Below are 18,944 nucleotides of genomic sequence, written 5' to 3'. Positions count from 1 at the left end.
CCGGCGGAACGCGACTAGTTGGCGGAGTGCAGGTCGGACGGGCTCTGGGAGGACGGAGCGCTTCCGGTGCGTGTGGTGAGCGGCGGGCCAGGGGCGGGAGGGGGCTGGCACCCGGCAGCGGCCCGAGCGCTCCGCGCTCTTTTGCGCGGGACTTTCACCGCCGCTCGCCTGTCCTTCATCTTCAGTTCCTTCCGAACGCGTAGAGCTCCGAACCATCCTTACCGCTCGCTCGTGACAGTTGGGCTAACTCCTCCTATTCATCCTTCAAACCCCATCTCTGGTCGTATCTTGTTTGTTGCCTTGGTTAGTCTGTGGCCTCTGGACCCGTGTTTTGTGTTTAATCTCTGTCCACACCAGACCCAACATAAAGCTTGGCACAGAGCGGGTAATGAGGAAATGTTTGTTGAATGAGAATATCCTATTTCTTTTACTTTCTCTGTGCCCCCCTCCCACCAGCTGCGGGGATCAAACAGTGAACAAAACACAAAAAGTCCTGCCCTCGAGGAGCTGACACACTAGTGACTGTCATTGCCACAGCCCTTCCGAATCCTCATTTCTCCAATGACTTTACCTTTCTTCTAGCTGTACCACTTCCTCTTAGTTTAACCACCCCCCTTTCCATGAAAAAAATTTCCCCCCTTTTTGCCTTAGAAATATAAAAGGCAGAAAACACTTTTTTCCTCTAAAATTTATGTTGGTCCCAATGAGTGCCAGTGTTCTCTAGTTTTGCCTGTTTTCCTTGAGTCATCCTTGCCTCCTCTCTCACCAGTTTGATTAGATTTGTTGGTTCTGGCTCCAGTGCTTCTCACCACCTCTGCTCCCTCACCTCCCAGAGCAATTTCTCAGATGTCACCTCTGTCTTAGTACTGAGTCAGCCTCCTGATATGAAACTGCAACCCCAAGCCCACGGCCGCCCCTACTCTCCTCTCTGTTACTGTTTCTCACCAACTGGCATTCCCTGTTTCACTTGGTGATGGTCTGTCCCCACTGGCATGTGGTTTACTGTCGCTGTGGTATTCCTAGTGCCTAGTGTGGGCTTGTCGAGTCTCCATCAATGTTTGTCAGATAAATGAACGAAATGTACACGAAGCAGGTACTATCAGGAGCCCTGTCATCCACCCTCCATTGTTCATCCGGTCTTTGCTGCCTTACCTTGTTAGGAATGCCGCTACTCTGATTTTTTTACTATACACCTCCTCTTTAGTTCTGGCCATCAGCCTCTCGTGTGAGTGGACCACTCTGGATCACTGGGTGGGTGGGAATCCGTCCTCACGATACGCTGGTGGTGGGAACCTTTGACAGGAAGGAATGGGCTGCTGTGCACAGGAGTTGAGACAGGTGAGATGTCTGCCCAGGACGGGCTCAGGACCAGGCTGAGTATATAGAGAACAGAAATGCCAAATCATTCATGGTGCTCAGTGCCATTAGTTTATATTCCTTTATATTGGTTCCATTTGAGATGGGCTGGCTCATTGTAGATGTTTTATGTAGACCATGGCTTTGGGTGTAGGCTGCAGGTGGGGTGGGATTTTTGGAGGAGGCAGATGACCTGGCTTGTTTGGCAATGGAGCTCTTCAGGTGAATGGTGCCCTTTGGGGGAAAGGTGTGGAAGGGGTGGGGTGTTTGGTTCCATGCAACATGAAACCCACTGTCTAGGGGAAGACAGGCTGTCTGGAATGGCTTAACAGATGACGCAGAGGGAATCTTCTGGTGCTGGCCTGACCCCACATGTGGGAGGAGGAGCTCAGCGTGGTGTTTTCCAGAGGGCACACTGGACTATCTCAGAAGTTGGTCCTTGCCTAACTTTCAGTACTGCTCCACCACGCCCTCTGCTGCCCGAGATGTGGGCAGCATCCTTGCTTTCCTCTTGACGGTACTTTCTGTTAGCACAGAACTGAACTTCAGACTGAATACTTCTTTCTAGAAACTAGTTGGCTACAATTTATCACGTATGATGGTTCAGAACTTCAGGAAGAATTTTTTGGAAAAGGGAAATTCACTGCTGTATGAGTCTGTGTTAGCAGTGAGACTGGCAGATTTGGATCACACCTTCAGGATTGATGGTCACTGATGCCTCAGGCAACCCGGCCTCGTATTGTGGGTCTGTTTTTCCAGGGGTCTGGCTTATAGTCAAGATGGGATATTTGGGGGAAGAGAATTCTAGGCAGAGGAAATAGAAATTAAGGACCGGAGCAGGAGAGAGGGCGAAGGTGAGGGTGGCACGCTTTTCCCAAATTGGTGGATTCTGGATGTCTTTTCGTTTACGTATTTTCAGACCTAACCTCATCCCTGCTGATGAGTGTATGCCTAGTAAACAGTGCCGCAGGCTTTCCTTGTACATCTATCTTTGAAAACATATGCTAGTGTTTGTGTAGGATACAGTTCTAACGTGAGGTTGTTGCAGTAAAAACTTTATGTGTTTATATTTGTAGTAGATACTCCTCCCCAAATAGACCTTCCAAAAGGCACCGTTATAGTTCCGAGTCTTTCTGTTCAGGCATTGTGTCTACATTTTGTCAGGTTCTCTTTTATGTCTTTCAATAAAGCTTTAGTTTTTTTTCATATAGGTCTTGCTTATTACAGTAGTACCTCGGTTTTCGAACGTATCCGTTGACAAACATTTCGGTTTATGAACGCTGTAAACCTGGAAGAAAATGCTTCGGTTTTTGAACACACCTTGGAAGTCGAACATGTCACATGGTTTCTGCTGAGCGCAAGATCCTGAGGCCTAGCTGTCTGCTGTTTTCGAATGTTTCAGAACTCGAACGGGCTTCCGGAACGGATCACGTTCGAACACTGAGGTACCACTGTATTAGTATTTTTGTTAAATTTATTCCCAAATATTCCATAGTCTTCATTTAAAAAAAATGATATCTTCTGACTAATTATGCCTGGTGTATAGAAAAGGCCTTGTATTTTATGTGTTTATTCTTACGCGTTTTCTATCTTGGCTTTGCTAGGCAGCATTTTTCTTTTAACTCTCTGCAGTGGTAAATATTCTTCCATGCCCATTTTCTGACACCTGCATTTGTTTGGTCTTAGGTAGTTTGTTCTCGAAGGACATCAGGAAGCTGTGTTTGCAATGGCTTCCTTGGTGGCTTATGACGACTCCGACTCAGATGCTGAGACCGGGCCCGTGGCAAGTTCTAGTGCTGCCGGCCCGAGGGAAGACACTTCTGACGTGGTTGGACCTTGTGGGCGGGCTTTCTCATCAGGAGTCCTGGACGTGTCTGAAGGCAGAGCACTGCCCACCACGCACGGTCCCTGGGAAGAGCCAGCTGGCCAGCGTCTCCCACCGGTTCGGCTCTGGAGGAGTGACCCAGGATCTTGCCCCAGCCAGAGGCTGCAATGGCCCAGAACGGAGCCTGAAGTCACCTTCCCCACAAGCGAGTGTTCTCGTTCTTCCCTGTGGACCAGCCACACTCCAGCTGGTCACGTGCCCCTGGCAGCTGCCCGCTTGAAGCAGGTGAAACTCTCCCATGGAAAGTACAACTCTCCTGAGCCATCTTCCTGTGTCCAAACCAAATCTGAAAGCCCAGGTCACAATGGCACCTCTCTTCAAAGGAAAAGGCGTGAGGACTGTGTGGTACCCTATACCCCCAAAAGACTAAGACAGCTGCAAGCATTAAGCACAGAAACAGGCAAGAGTAAAGACGTGGGGACGCAGGGTCCCTCTGCAGGGCGGGCCCCGGCCTCAGCCCCTCTCTGTGTGGCCCCCAGAGTGTCCGAGTTTATTCAGCCATATTTGGACACTCAGTATAAAGAAACCCAGATTTCCAGGAAGGTTCTCTTCCACCTAAGAGGCCACAGGGGCCCCGTCAACAGCATTCAGTGGTGTCCAGTCATTTCGAAGAGTCACATGCTTCTCTCAGCGTCTATGGATAAAACCGTCAAGGTAAGATTTGAGTGGAACTGCTCTTTTCAGGTCCTCTTAGGAATAAACTGCTGGGATGTTTTATTCTTCAAGACAGTGACATAGGGGATGGTTACAGGCTGAACATGACTTTTTGGGAATTTCTGTAACTGTCTTTGTTGCATTCAGGAGAGGGTTTTGTGGCCACCTTGGATCTGTGGTCCATGTGGCCCCATCAGAGGAAGCTAGTCCTTGTCCGGACATGCTGAAGTCCAGGGAGGATGTGGTCCCTGAGCGAGAACAATCGGAGAAAGCAGGCCCAGGGCCGAGCCCAGGAACTCGGGACGTCCTCTGTGACCCCCGTGGGGTGTTCAGCGATGCCAGCTCTGTGCCAGGTGCTGTGCTGGATGCAGGGGGTGCAAAGGTAGATAGACCTAGAGCCTGGCTTCAGGGCGTGCAGTGTGGTAGGAGCCACAATAAGTGAAGAGGTTCCCACAACCCTAGGCTCAGGCCTATGAGCACGGGTCCCCCAGCAGGACACCAGTTCTATGGGAAGTCAGTGGGAGGGCATGGGGAAGCTTCCGGAAGGACGGAAGGTGCACTTGGGGAAGAGGGTGGGGGGATGGAAGAGTGTTCTTGGCTCTAAGCACCGGAGGCCTTGAGGGGCCTCAGTGGCTGAGGGGCCCGAGGCTGGGAAAGTAGGCCTGCGGCTGTCCTGTGGGGGCTTCCGGTTCACACAGAAATGCGTTTCTTCCACCGTTACTTGTTTGAACTTGTATGAAGTCAGGCAGACTGGCAGGAAGCAAGGCCGAGGATGACAGGTGTGTGGCACCTGCCTGTCACCTGTCGCAGCCCCTCTGGCCTGTCCTCTCTGTCCCCCCCACTCTCCTTGGCCCCTAGCAGAGCACTCGTATGTAGTAGGTACCAAATAAATGAGAGCTGAACAAAAGCTTCCTGGAGAGAAAGAAAAGGGCTTTGGAGTAGGAGCGCCATGGCTTCGGAGCCAGCTTTGCTGCGGGTGGCTGGTCCGCTGGCCCGCTGCCCCCGCTGTGAGCCTGGGGTCGCATCGTAAAGGGCATAATCACACCTGTGTCATGTGATCATGTGAGACAAACGCTTAACGAACCCCTGGCACAGAGCTAGGTACCCTGTAGGTGTTCAATGAATGTTACTTCCTCCCTCTATTTTCCTCAGAGTTCTGGAACCAACCTGCCCAGGACATTGTATTTGCAAGTTCTGGTTTGAGCTTTTTCCCTAGGGAGGCATTTCCTGAAATGAAGAAAGGAAGCCCACTTGCAGTGATGTCTGAAATGAGCTAAATCGATGGGTATCATTGTTAAGTGGCCAACTTGAGTCCTGAAATGACTTGTCTGTGCTTTTCTGGAAAGGCTAATAGAGTTTTGGGGGCCCGGTGTTGTGTTCTGTCTTCAGTCTGGAGCCGAGGGATCTACACACTCTTCCTGCAAGGCTGGGGGCTCTGACGGCCACTCGGGGCTCCGGGAGCCCTTGCTGTGCATGTAACAGTCCTGCAGCTTCTCACCTCTTCCCACTGAGACTGCGCCATGAGGGCCGTGTGGGGGCCTAGGCGTCCGTTGGCCAGGAGCCGTCTGGAGGGTTTCCGGGGGGCCTGTGTGGGTGATCTGAGTGGTCTCGCTCGGGGTCCGGCTCCATCGCTGTCAGCTTCGTGACCTGTTTCCTTCCTGATAGAATAAGCTGAGGGGCCCTATGGCTGGGGCTTCTCACGTGGGACAAACGCCCAGGGGCTGTGTGTCTAATGCCGGGCATGTGGTGGAGTTTTGTTACAGGTGGGCCACCTCAGGGGCACAGCACCCCCTTTCTGGGACCCTGGAGGGAGGGACAGTCTGGCACTTTGACAGCACAGACTTGAGGAGGAGGCTGGCTTGTGGGGAGGCCTCGAAGGACAGGCTGGGTCGCGGGGGGCAGAGATAGATGGTGGGGTGCAGGGCGCCCACTGCCCATGGGGTTGTGTCTTCTGATGGCGAGGGCAGGCCCAGAGCCCCGTGGGGACGGTTCTGCACCTGGCGTCAGGGAGAGGCTCTGTGGGCCTTGCTCGGGTCACTTTCTCCCGGGAGGTTTCAGTTTCCTGAGCGGAGACATCCCCATGATAGTTTGCAAACAGAGCATCTGGGTGAAACCATTGATTTGGGGTGTTGTTGTCTCAGTCGTTAGAGGGAATCTGGAGCATAGATGAGTGTGCTGGGTCCTGTGCACGGCTGTGCGCAGACGCCCCGCCCGAGGGGACCAGGGAGCAGCCAACCAGCAGTGACCCCTCATGACCAGAAGAGGGCGCACGTGGCCCAGCCTGGGAAGGCTGCTCAGGCGAGGGACTGTCCCTCTGCTCCTGTCATGGTCCAGTGCTGTCTGCTGTGGGGCTGCCCTGGGCAGGCCAGGGCCAACACGGTCGCTGTGCCCGGCGTCCCGAGAAGGTGGTGTATCTCCTCCACCGGGGAGCCTGCCGGGAGCCCTGTCCACTGCACTGTTGGTTCCTCACTGCAGGCTACGGGGGTGGCATTGGAGGTGGCTCCAGGGTAGAGCATGGCCACCGCAGTGGCTACTGGGGTCAGCATGGGTGCTGACCCTCTTCTTACTGTGCTGTCTTGAAAATCAGGGTTGTAAGCCTGGAATGCAAACAGTTCAGCCAGGGTTCTCCCTACTGTAAGGTAGTTGAGTTTTCAGTGGCAGAGGTATTTGGCACATTGATTTGGGGCAAACTGATTCTGAGCAACTTTTCCGTGTGAAGAATGTGTGGCAGGGGTGGAGGAGCCCGGATGGGAAGACGGATTGGGGAGGAGACGGGGGCCGGGCCAGGAACGGGGAGGGAGTCTTGGCTGAGCCCTCGGATGTGCTGGGCCCTGAGCTTCACGTGCAGTCTAGTGGGCAGCTGGCAGCCACGGGCAGGATGGTGTTCTTTTCCCACCCTGGTGTCAGAGGGAGGGCGGCGTGTTCGATCTGGTAGGGGTGGTCTCGTGACCTGATACAAGACAGAGGGATACATGGGAGGCGTTATGTGGACCCAGTCTGGACCGGGGCAGGGTGGTGGGCGCAGGCAGGAGCCCTGGCTGGTCGCAGCCCCGTCCTGCTGGACGAGCAGATGCTGGGTGTGGTGGGCGATGAGCTAGAAGGGGTGGGTGCGAGAGGGTATCCCCAACTCGGTGCTCTGTCCCCCAGGGTGCCTTTGCCCTTGTCTTTTGGTTGAAGTCTGCCAGAGTGCCTTCTTGCCCCCTCCGTTGGATCAGGAAGGAGGGAAGAGCTTGAGGGATGGGGTCACAGAACTTTAGTTTGAATCCTCCCTCTGCCACTGATTGGCTGTGTGATCTCGGGCAAGTTACTTGACTTCTCTGAACCTCAATCAGTGTATGTAGAGTGGAGAAATTACACATGCCTTGCTGGGTTTTCGTGAAAAATAAATGATATTGGATATGAATTACCTAGCATGGTGCCTGGCACGTAGTAGGTACTTTCTGTGTGCTCTTGTTCTTGCTTTCCCTGGGAATTTTTTCCCTTGCTAACCTCTGCACTGGCATCTCATTCTACCTGCGTAGCCAAGGAACCATATCTTCTACACCTTGTAGACTTTAAGCTACTTCAGCCTGGGAACTGTGCCAGGCCCATTTTTATATTCCCTGTAACATCTGGCACAAGGTTTTGTACATGTTAAGTGATCAATAAAGATTAAAATTTTTAAAATTTATTTCCAATCTTTGGGAAAGGATTGTCTTCTAAGGGTATAAATCCCATTTGCCACTAGGGGGCACAGTAAGACTTAGTCTAAGCAGCTCACTCAAGCTTCTAGAATGTGGAAGAATCCTTGATTCAAGGTAACATTTACTGAAATAGGACTTTTTTTTCTGATCAGGAGGAAAACAACACAATCCACCTGATTAATCTAAAGAACGTGGAGTGCCAGTTCCTTCCTCTCTTTAAAATGCAGCTTTGGAATTCATAAATTTCAATTGGGCACATTACAGTGGAAAGATACTTATTTTAATATGTTCTAAATGTTCTCTGAGCTGTAAAATATGCTTATATTAGTTTTGAAAAATTTACAGCTAGAGAAATTAAGCAAAATAAAACAATGACTCATAATTCCGCACCGATGCTCTGTTTTCCTTCCCGACGATCCCTTCCTGCCCCCGTCGGTCGCATGCATCTGTTTTTCATAGCTCTGATCCCAGCACGAATACCTTTTATGTACCCTTCTCATCTCCCTGTGTCCTCGTTTGGCTCCACACATTTGAATACCCACTGCACGTAAAGGTAGCATTCAGACCTTGAGGCCCTTTTTGAAGGAAAAAGCACAGCCATGGCCTTGAACCAAACACAGCCACCCCTTACTGTTCGCCTGTGTGCGGAGCCCCGCCAGGCGTCGGAGGGATTCCCAAAGGCATATGGCATGTTTCTTGCTTCCAGGGACCTACTGTCTGTGTGTGAAAACCTGGAGTTCTGAAACGCAGAAGAATTTTAAATGTATGAATTAGGTGTCATTTATTTGTTTTATAGCATGATTTGCACTAGGAATTCTTTCAATAACAAACTAACTTAAAATACTTTTAAAAACTTCCTTTTTGATTATGAATGTAATATTGATAGATGCTTATTGTGAGAAACTTTGAAGGTGCAGAAACCATGAAGCATGAAGGAGAAAACAGACCCCCAGTCAGCACCTCTTTAACACTGGGACCTCCCCTGGCCTGGACACCATACGCCTGTGCGTTTACATAATTGGGCCCACACTTTGGATGCAACACCCCTCCCCATTTTTTGTACTGTGTGTAAGGGGCATTTTTCTACCTTATTAAAAAACCTTCCCCAAACATATTTTTATGACTGTCTCAAATCCCAAACTTTGCTATTTCCCTGTTGTTTCCTATCATGTCCTGCTTTCATTTTTAAAATAGTACTGCAGTGAACATGGCTGTATGTAAATGTTGCCTTTTTTGCTGCATTGGTGCAGTTAAGATGGGCTTTAGCTAAAGCCTTTGTGTGGTGTCTGGAACCTGGGTAGATTGACAGACCTTCGGTGCCATGGTTATATGAGACTCCTGGGTTCCCGGTCCATAGCTTCTGCTTGGTTGCTATGTGACTTTTGGAAAATCACTTAACCTCTCTGATCCCCTAGTTTTCTCATTGGTAAAATAGGGATAATGGCTACCTCGTGGGGTTGTTGCTGTGGAGAAGAAATGGGAAGACCCTGCCTGGTCCCTGCACTCGGGAGGGGCCGATGAAGCACATTTCAGACGCTCCTCATCCTCTGTTGATTAGTTAAAAAACAATTAGAGAAAAGACAAGTTAGAGTCCTCCACTAAATGTAACTTGTTTTTGTGAATCTTGTCATAGTCTGCCTATAGATACATAGTTTTCAAAAGTTTCAATGTCAGTATTCCCGAGATATACACTGTTACATTCTTTAAGTTTTTGGATTGTCTGTACCAAATCATTTATCGCTCCCTCTTCATAAACTGCACAATTGGAAGGTCCCCATTGGAGGGCTGGGGCCACCTCTCCAAACTGATTACATGTAAATGTGACAGAAGAAAGTGATTCGCACAGTCCCTGGCCAGTCCCACAGGGCTGAGAGGGGCGATTTCCCACCTGGAGGAGCCCAGGACAGTGAGGCCGGGGGCAGGGAAGGTGTGCCCACCTTCCTCTGGCCAGGGTGGCATCTGGGCCAGCCGGGTCCGGGCCCCTTTCCCGTGTGCAGCTGAGGAAAAAGCCTTTGGTCTGGAGGCTGAAGACCCAAACTGGGGTTTCACTGCCGCTTGCCAGCTCTGTGACCTCTGACTGGGGGGCCAGATCAGAGGCGGGAGAGAGCTAACTGTCCCCAAGGGCTTACCACCTACTAGCCATAGTTCTAGGTACTCTATCTCGTCTTTGCAACAGGCCTAAGAGGCGAGGGCTGCCCTCATTTCCACCATACAGATGAGGACGTTGAGGCACAGAGAGGTTAAGGGATTTGCCTACCGTCACACAGCTGGTGAATGGTATAGGCAAGATGGGAAGCTGCGGGCCAGACAACACAGCCTGAGCAAAAAGCTAAAATCCCCACTCTGCTCTTCTGCCCCTGAGAATAACGGATGGGAAAGCATGTCCCCTCACCCAGTGGTGCCTCAGCTCTGTCCCAAAAACAGCTTCAAAAACCTGGCGGGTCTGTTCGGGGGCAGTGAGGAGAAGGGTTGATTTCCGTGGCGGTTTGGCTTTGCATTTTTATGTGTTACAGGGTCCCGTCGATTTGTCATTGTTAGCATATTCTCATTATATTAGGGTATCTTAGATGTGCTTTGTAGCAAGTAATATATCTCAGATTCAAAGAAAAGGAATTTATGGATTCAAGTGAGGCTTTATTTCAGTTTTGAAAGAATTATTTTTGATGGATTTTGCAGAATGAGATGGAGAAATGATTTGATGTGTAGAGTGCGGAGTCGTGGGGCGTTATGCACATGATCAGCAATTTATTCCAAGCACGAGGCAAATCTGTTGGAAATGAGACGCACAGCTGGGGAGGAGGGCTGGGTTGTGGTGGGCGTAGGGTATTTGGGGATGATTAACAGTGCATCAGGGTAATTAGGTGAAGGCGAGGACAGAGTGGGCGGTGCATGCGTGCCTGCCTGCCTGCCTGCCTGCCTGCGCAGAGATAATGTGGTTCCATCTTCATTTTATGGAGGCCCAGAGAGGGAAAGACACTTGCCTGAGGGCACACAGTGAGGTTGGGTGGCCGTGTGCAGCTGGGACCTCGTGTGAGGGGACTTTCCACTCTGGACACTGTGTTTGCCCCTCTCCCTTCCCGCCCTTTCTGTGTTTTCCTTCGGGGAAAGTTTTGCAGGGTCATCTGAATTGTCCCGGGCTTGGTTGGCGGGAGGGCTTCAGGCTGTACGACAGCAGCTGCCAAGCCTCTGGGAAGAGCTGCGACATCCTGAGCTGGAACCTTCTCTTCGTGGGAAGTGAAATTTTTTTGACACTCTTCTCCCTCGTATGAAAGCTGCGACATTCTCGAGGCCAACAAATGAGACATTGCCCACTTCTCATGTGCTGCCAGAAGGCCCTTGCAAGCTTGCGCCTTCCAGAAAAAACCTTGGGTTGAAGGAAGAATAAGGAAAGTGTGGCAGAATCCAAGATGTGTTTTCCACTCTTTGAAAACTTCATTTCATTGGACAGTGCGGTGTTCCCAGGGCAGGGCCCTGCGCTGGCCAGATGCTGACGAGGGGGTGGGGGTGGGAAACAGCACCCTGGGAAGTGAACCGGCCGCATCCAGTCTCATCCCTTGTCATTAAGGGAAGAATAGAGCAATCTGGGAAAAGGCTTTTAATGTAATTGAAAAATGCAGCTTGCAAAATTGGCACACTTAGGAGTTGAGGTAGTCTAGTAAATTATTTCTTGCTGCTTTTAAGACTGGACACAGAAGACTCTTAACGGTGCCATTTAATGCCCAGTGATGGCTTTGTCCTTCTTTAAAAAAAATGAGTTGTTTTAGATTTAACTTTATCATGAAAGTGGTAAAATGTAGGGGAAAAAACAAAAAGGAAATGGCAGAAATTAAAAATGTAGCCATAGGCTCTCCCTCCGCCTGAGCGTAATGACCGTGAACCCTTTCCAAGCAGCCTTTCCTTCTAGTCTTTTTTCCCCAGGTGCATCGACTGGTGTTAATCAGCACAGGTACTTTGTTTCTGTAACCAGCTTTTACAAATTATATGCTGGTCATTTCCACTGCAAAGTGGTAGTATGTTTACCCCTTAAAAGAAGGGTTGGTAAATCACTCTACCCTCTTAACCTTTTCTCCTCGCTTCTGCTGTTTCTAGTCAGGCTCCTCTCCCAGATGGACGGACACTAAGGGACGCGAACACAGACCCCATTATGGGGGAGGGGAGCTCCGTGCAGGGACCAGAGCACGGAAGTGCAGCATAGGGCCATTGGGGTCCGCCCAGGATCCCCGAGAGCCTGCCTGCACATGGCCTTTGTCCGGCAAGCTCCTGCGGTTTCTTTCCTGGACAAGATAAAAGAGAGCAGGATGGCTCACCCCCGCCACCCCCAATACTGTGACCCCCACGGAAACGCGCCAGTCTTAGAAACCTGGCACTGAAGCCCCGAGCTCTGCTTTGCCTGGGGTCCTGGAGCTGCTTGCAGGCCTGTCTTGCCTGCCAGAGGGAGGCATCTGGCACCCGGGCCCCTCCCAGGAACAGGGGCCACCGACAGATGGGCGACACCTGCGGCTGTCGCAGGTCCAGAGCTTTGACTTTGGGGCTCCGATTAGTTGTGTGGGCTGCGTCTCCCTGAACTGAGCTTTTCTTACCTTTTTTTCTTATCTCTCGTCTTCTGGCTCTTTCTGTTTTATTTTTCTCTGGGAAATTTCCTGATCTTTGAATCCTTTTTTTCCTCCCTTCGGATTTTGTATTTCTGCTGTAATAAACCTTTTTACTAAAGTATAACATATATTCAGAAAAATGTTCTGTTCTGTCATAGTTTTACATTCCAAGAGCCATTTCTTGTTTTATGAATGTTCCTTTTTCTAATATAGTATATTATTTTTTTTTATTGCATATTTGTAAGGTCTTCACTTAGCTCTCTGAGTTCTTTGAAAGTTTTCCTGTGTTTTCTGAAATGTTGCTCTTTTCAGCTCGTTTTGTCTTTTTGTTTTGGTGTCTGGATTTCATGTTGGAGACTTGCTGCTGCTCATTCGGATTCAGGAGGGAGGCCCGAAAGAGTGGATCTGACCAGAGGCTCTGCGTGTGCGCACGTGTGTGTGTGTGTGTGTGTGTGTGTGTGTGTGTGTGTGTGGACGGGGTCTGTCCATGGGGGGTTGTGTCGGGAGATGAGGTGGCAAGCCAGTGGTCACCACAGGACCCCCGACTGTGAATGTCTCTGGGTGTTTCCTCATGGCTTCTTCACCTCCCTGAGGCGGGGCTCCGGGCGCTCGTGTTCTGGCCTCTGAGCTGAGGCAGCAGCAGGGGGGCGCGGGGGGGGGGTGTGTGTGTGGGGGTTAGTATGCAAGCTCGGCTCTCACCAGTCCTGGCCTGGCCTCCAGCTGGTTTCCCCCTCTGCCGTCTCTTGCACACCTTTTCCTCATTGCACACCCCTCAGTGCACACTTCATTGGTTTCCCTGGCTGCGAGCCCCCCATTTATGGCACACACGATCAGTTATGTGCACATGTGACCGTGTCTTCTTATTCCCCGCAGTGGTAGAATTGGGACTTTTTTGAACGTTGGCTCATCTAATGGTATCTTGTTTGAGAACCAGATGAGTTCATTACCTGCAGCTCTTTTAGAACCTGGCTCGGCACCTTGTTAATGCTAAAGAGGCGTTCGTGGTCACGCTTCTTTTCCATTAATCTGTCACCTTCTCTGGGCAATTTACATACTAACAATATTGACCCCTCCTCGTACACGCCCCCGCCCATGTGTATTTCATTATTTTATTTATTTATTTTACAGAGAAAACCTAACATTTTTTGTGGTCAGGTTTATGGACCTTTCCCTTTGTAACTAATTTAGAGATGGCCTGTCTTCCCCCATCCCGGGATCTGATAAATAGTCACCTATATTTGACCTTCGTCTAGCAGTGATTAGCTTGAGCCAGTTTCAATTCTCGTCCTCTCTTCCAGGCTTTCGGTGGGTCCGGGGGCCGGCGTGCGCCCGTGATGAATGTACGCTCGGTGCCAGGCATCGATCTGCATAGGCAGGAGCCGCTGTGCTTGGTGACCCACCCCCACACTGACGCTGGCTGCTAATGATTTCAAATGACCTTCTTCCCATCCAGCTCATTCCGCAGGGCACGGGTAAACCACAGCTGCCCAAACCTTTCCTCAAAACAGAAATGTTGTTTTTGACCATAAAAGAAATACACATACACTACAGAAAAAACAGGAAGGTATTAAGAAAAAAATTGCCCATCATTTCTCCATCCCAGAGGCAATGGCTATACACTTCTTGGTATATTTCCATCCAGTCTTTTAAAAAAAAATTCAACACATTTGAGTTCCAACCATACATATAATTTTAAATCTTCTCTCCCCCCACCCCCCAAATACAGCAGCAGTTTTTAATGCTGTAATTTACTGCAGTGGTTTTCAGTGTGGTCTGCAAACCCCTGGGGGTCCTCGAGACCCTTTCATGAGGTCTGTGGGGTGGAAATTATTTTCCTAATAGTACCTAGAAGTTATTTGCCCTTTTCACTCTCATTTTCTCATGAGTGTACATGGAGTTTTCCAGAGGCTATGGGAAGTGTGCTGTTGCAAAAGATTAAATACAGAAACAGCTATGAGAACCCAGCTGGCTTGTATTAAGCCAGCCATTTAAAAAATGGCAAAAATGTAAACAATGCCTCCTCACTAATTTTTTTGTCTTGGAAAACATACTTATTTTTCATCAGCAGTGTTATTTATTTTAACATGTAACGGGTTTATTGTTACTTTTACATAAATTGTTACTTTTACGTAAATTAATATTTTAAGTGTCTCCGTTTTAATTTCTAATGTACTAAATATGGATGATACAGGCCACATAAATAGCACTCTCTGAGTCCTCACTGAAGTTAGAGAGTGTGAAAAGGCCTAAAAGGTTTGAGAACCACGGTTTTATTTACATCTGTAATTCCATTTTGGGGGGATGTATGTATTGGTAAAAACGGTATCACAGCCTGGCCCTGGGGGATGAGTGTAGGTTCGGCCCCAGCTGTTGTCACTACCTCCTCTTGTTTGGTGAGATTTCCAGACTGTGTAGCCAGACCACGATCCCGGAGGGCCAAGGCTCCCTGGGTCCCTCTGCCACGTCTCCCAGCCTTCCCGCTGCCCTTTGTGAAGATGATTTTATAGCATTACACAACGATGGCAAAGAAGTCCCCCAATTCCAACATATACTAAAATTGCGATTATCCTTTTAACACCGTCCCATCAATTTCTGGTCCATATGGGCTTGTGTTTTTCACAGAGTGCACACACAATTTCACAGCCTGCTTTTCCCACTTAACATTCTCGCCCAGCCGCTCCTGCTGCAGCGCCACCAAACCGCCTCTGCGTCTTTGGAGGGCCGTCAATTTTCACTGGTTCCATGATGCACTATCGAGTTGATTAAATGTAATTTACTTAGCCATCCTTGGACACTTAGGTGGTTTCTAATTTTTGCTATTATAGATAATGCTGAAGTGGTTATCTTCATGCATGAAACCCTTTTCTGTTGGATTATTTCTTTCAGATTGATTCCCAGAAGTGGGCTGCTGGGTCAAAGGGTTGTACATTTTCATGGATCCAGATACATCTCCTGTCAGATTGCTTTCCAAAAGGATTATACCAATTTGAACTGCCACTGCAAATCCTGCATAATAACCAACTATTCTGCTTAACTATCATGCTTAGAATTTTCCCTTGGAGCCCCCAGGGGGCAAAGGCCCTTGTCTCAGTGAATGTGACCTATAATTATTTACACTAACACCAAAATTGCTTTCAGAACATTTTTAACCTGCTGGGTTTAGAATTCTAATTCACATACATGCTAGCATTAAAAGTCTCACAAGCAGTAATTTCTCTCTCCTACTCACAGTGTGTTTACACAGCCCTGGACAACTGGAGGGAAAAATGAAGAGCTTTTATAAACAGAAGTGGTCTCTTTCTGAACTACTTGGAGTGTTATTTTGAAAGGTACAAAAACACAAATTAAAACACATTTTCATGTAACCTTTGGTTGGAAAAGTTGTTTGTTTTCGTCCTGGTCCCTTTTCACATTCTTATCTCTTGTTGAAGTGTGTTCTGAAATGTCCTGCTTCCTTGGAGACGTGCCATGGTGCCATTAGGCGGCGAAGGGCACAGGCAGGGTGGGAGGGCAGGACGCTGGCTCAGGTGATGGCAGGGCCGGGCTGGGGGAGAGGACGGAGCGCTCTGCTTGGCTCCTAGGGCCGAAGCCACAGCAGGAAGAGGTCAGCGCAGTGAGGAAGAACTTTCTAGCGCTCAGAACTGGTCGCCTTGGGGAGTGGATTCCTTGGAAAGGGGGCAAGGGTGGAAGGAAGGCTTGGAGTCTAGGCTGGGAAGTGGATGAAGCATCAGGGACTCGGAGGCCCCTTCTGGAATGGCGTGTGCTGTGGCCAGGGCCCATGGTGGCTGGGCGCTGCCCTGGAGAGAGCCCCAGCGTGGGCCTGCTGGCCGGCATCCCTGCCCCCCCCACCCCCAGCCTGGCACTGTGCTCGGCACACTGAGTATCCGAACGAGGGGGCCGCCCCCTCCTGATTTCTCTGGCCATCCTCCTTCTCATCTGGGAAATACGTCACAGCGTTGTGAGGATCAGACGAGCTTAGATATGTAAGGCCACTTTGTAAACTAGAAAGCCCTAACAAATGGAAGGTATTATCGGGAACTTCAAGCCAGGGTTTATTCTGTAATTGCCTCCTAAGCCGCGTCCTTAAGCAAGGGAGCCTTGCAATCCAATTTGCCTCCAGTTGCCTTGATTCGTTGAACAAATAATCTCGTGTGCACCCATGGCCGCCAGCAGGCCTCTCAAGGAACTCCTGCTCTTCTAGACGCCGCTTCCTATTTTCCAGCTCAGCAGCGTGACCTCAGCGGCTGGTGGTTGAGGTGGTGGCCTCGGGGACGGCTGAGCGCATGCCAGGCCTTCTGGACTTGCTGCTATGTGGCCGGTGAATTCCTCAGGTCTTGTATCAGGCTCTGCCTGTGGTGTGAGCAGCGAGGGCCCCAGACAGGGACCAGGCGCCACAGAGGGTGGAGACAGATGGTCCCTCGGAGTCCGTGTCAGAAGACCCGGTCTCTACTTCTCCGTTTGGTTATCTGTTGGCCCAGCCATGGGTTAAATACTGGATTTGTATGGGCCCTGGGCTCAGAGGGGGCCAGATACATCCTTGCTGGCATGAAAGTTAATGGGGGACAGGCATCAAAACAGACTGCAGAGTGACAGTGTGACAGGCCCCTCGCGGGCCATCTGTGCTGGGGACAGGACTACAGAGGGTCTGTCGAGGGGAGTGGGGGGCAGGACAGGCTTCAGGGAAGGGGAAGGTTGGGATGGGTTTTGTTAGCAGAGATGAGCAGCCACATGGGTGTGTGTGGGGGGGTGCTGTGCGCTGCGCTGGCTGTCCCGCTGCAGGGAGGGGCTAGTGAGGGCCGACGTGGGGCCCTAGGTGTTGGGGCCCAGCGAGGGGAGCCGGGCGGGGCCTTTTGTGGGCTCTAAGCCTGGACAGTCAACCGCACCAAGCCGGCTGCCGCTTCCTGTGCTTGAACTGCGCTGGGCACCATACCGGGGGTCACATCTCGTTCACCCACAGCTGGGGCACAGGGCAGTCAGCCCAGATCAGGAGTCCCGCTGTGAGGCTCAACCCGGCCCCTGTGCTTTCTAACTGTCGGCTCTGGCTAAGTTACAGAACTCTTGGGACCTTAGTTTTCCCGTCAGTAAAGTAGGGATAATAATAGCATCCATCTCAGTCTTCTGAGTATTAAGCAAGAAAACCCATGGAAAACACTCAGGAGAGTACTGAGCATGTAGCAGATATGCCATAATGTAAGCTGGCAGCAGCAGCAGCCTTGTGCCCATTTTACAGATGAGAAAACTGAGGATCAGCAAGGGGCATTAAAGGACATGGAGCTCCTGAGCACAGAGTTAGTGTTTGAGCTCACCCCTTTCTGCCTCTGCATTCTGGGGCTGTTCTGTGTCGCCTTCCTGCTTGGGAGCTCCAGAAAGTACTCATGTGAGTGTAGGTGAGCAACGCCTTTAATCTTTTTGGATCGCAATTAGTTCATCTATAAATCAGGAAGAACCCTCATGTAAGTTCCATGATGGCAGGGGATTTATTTTCTTCCCTTATATCTCCAGTTCCTGAACACATAGTAGGTGCTTAAAAAAGCAATTGTGAATGAATGAATGATACCTGCTCTGTCTGTCTACTCTGTGGGCCTCCTTGAATCTCAGGGGTATGGAGAATCTCGGAGGTGGTCTTGTCCACATTCGTGGACTCCTGTCCGCCACCTAGAGGTGTCTGTGTGGGGGGGCCAGGTTCTGGAAAGGGCTTGGAAGACAGAGCCAGGAGCTAAATCGAAGCCACTGTTGTGCTCCGTGTGCTGAAATGTTTGTGTTTACACTCTCTGGTAATGGTCTCCGTCGATGCATACAGCTTGTGCGTTTGTTTATTTATTATCTATTTATAAATCATAAATCCAGGAAGGATTTGAGGAGGCTCACAACAAAAGATACGAATACAGTAAAGCTGTTAAAACGAAGCAGACCATGCAAAAGCACCCTGGAAAGAGAAGGATGCCTGCAAGTCAAGTTCGGAGCTGACCAGCACCGGCGTTCCAGCCTGGGGGAGGGTTCTCACAGCCCCAGGGCAGGGCTGAGGGGATGCCCAATTCTGGCTGCCCGAGTGAAGCCGACACATGCGGCGGGGCATGAGATGTAGGCTGGCAGGACGGCAGGGCTCAGAGGAAACGCCCTTTCTCTCAGGGCCGTGTCCTGGCTGCCCTGATGTGACAGTCGGAGTGGGGGCCGGGGGTGTTTCTGCGGCCGTCTGCCTAAGGAGTGCCCGTGCTCCTGGAGCGGGGGTGCAGCAGGGCCAAGAGCCCCTGGGCCAGACTGCCAGGGCTCTTACTCACTTTTCTGCACCTCAGTTTTCCTCCTGCCAAGTGGGGACAATCATACTTACCCAGCTCAAAGAACCACTGTGAGGGTTAAATGTTGCTGGTATTTGGCCAGGACCTGGCTCTTGGGAGTGCAGCTGACCTGCGTGGGCTGTGATTCCCGCGGTGAATGTCATCCTGGGCCGACCACTCAGGTCCTTCACTCTGGCCCCCAGTGGAGGAAGAGTCGCCGGAGGGGGTGGCAGAGTGGGGTGCCCCTGCGTGCCTCCGCGCTGCCCATTCTGACACTGTCCACACTGAAGCGTGGCCTGTTCATTATGGCTTAAAAACATTTACAGAGTTCGAAGCGAAGGGAACATACTTTTTAATTATTTCCCTGCTTGTCTCCAGCAGTACTGTTGTCAAGGAAACCAAAATCTTTGAAAAGCTTTTCAGCTTCCCGGTCGGAAGAGGATACTTGTGCAGTGCTTATGTTGTCTGTGGAAATGGACCTGTCGTTCTGTAACAGAAT

At 50.4% G+C, this 18,944-nt stretch overlaps 1 protein-coding gene across 7 annotated transcripts in view; it reads left to right on the top strand.

The window, feature by feature from the left end:
• The first annotated feature begins 9 nt into the window (after nucleotides 1-9).
• WDR25 (WD repeat domain 25) overlaps nucleotides 10-18,944 on the top strand; it is a 127,436-nt gene continuing 108,501 nt past the window's right edge. Inside the window, exons 1-2 of one of the 7 annotated variants that reach the window (XM_033108298.1) lie at nucleotides 10-66; nucleotides 3,043-3,895. In XM_033108298.1, the coding sequence (XP_032964189.1) occupies nucleotides 3,083-3,895 (813 nt within the window). In that variant the 5' untranslated portion in view covers nucleotides 10-66; nucleotides 3,043-3,082. Of the gene's footprint in view, nucleotides 76-2,665; nucleotides 2,802-3,042; nucleotides 3,896-18,944 lie in introns of those variants that run through there. The other 6 variants (XM_033108299.1, XM_033108300.1, XM_033108301.1 and 3 more) reach the window with 6 other exon arrangements.

Source organism: Rhinolophus ferrumequinum, chromosome 6, assembly GCF_004115265.2.
Source record: "Rhinolophus ferrumequinum isolate MPI-CBG mRhiFer1 chromosome 6, mRhiFer1_v1.p, whole genome shotgun sequence".
Lineage (NCBI taxonomy): Eukaryota > Metazoa > Chordata > Mammalia > Chiroptera > Rhinolophidae > Rhinolophus > Rhinolophus ferrumequinum.
This window is presented reverse-complemented; position numbering and strand designations above follow the sequence as displayed.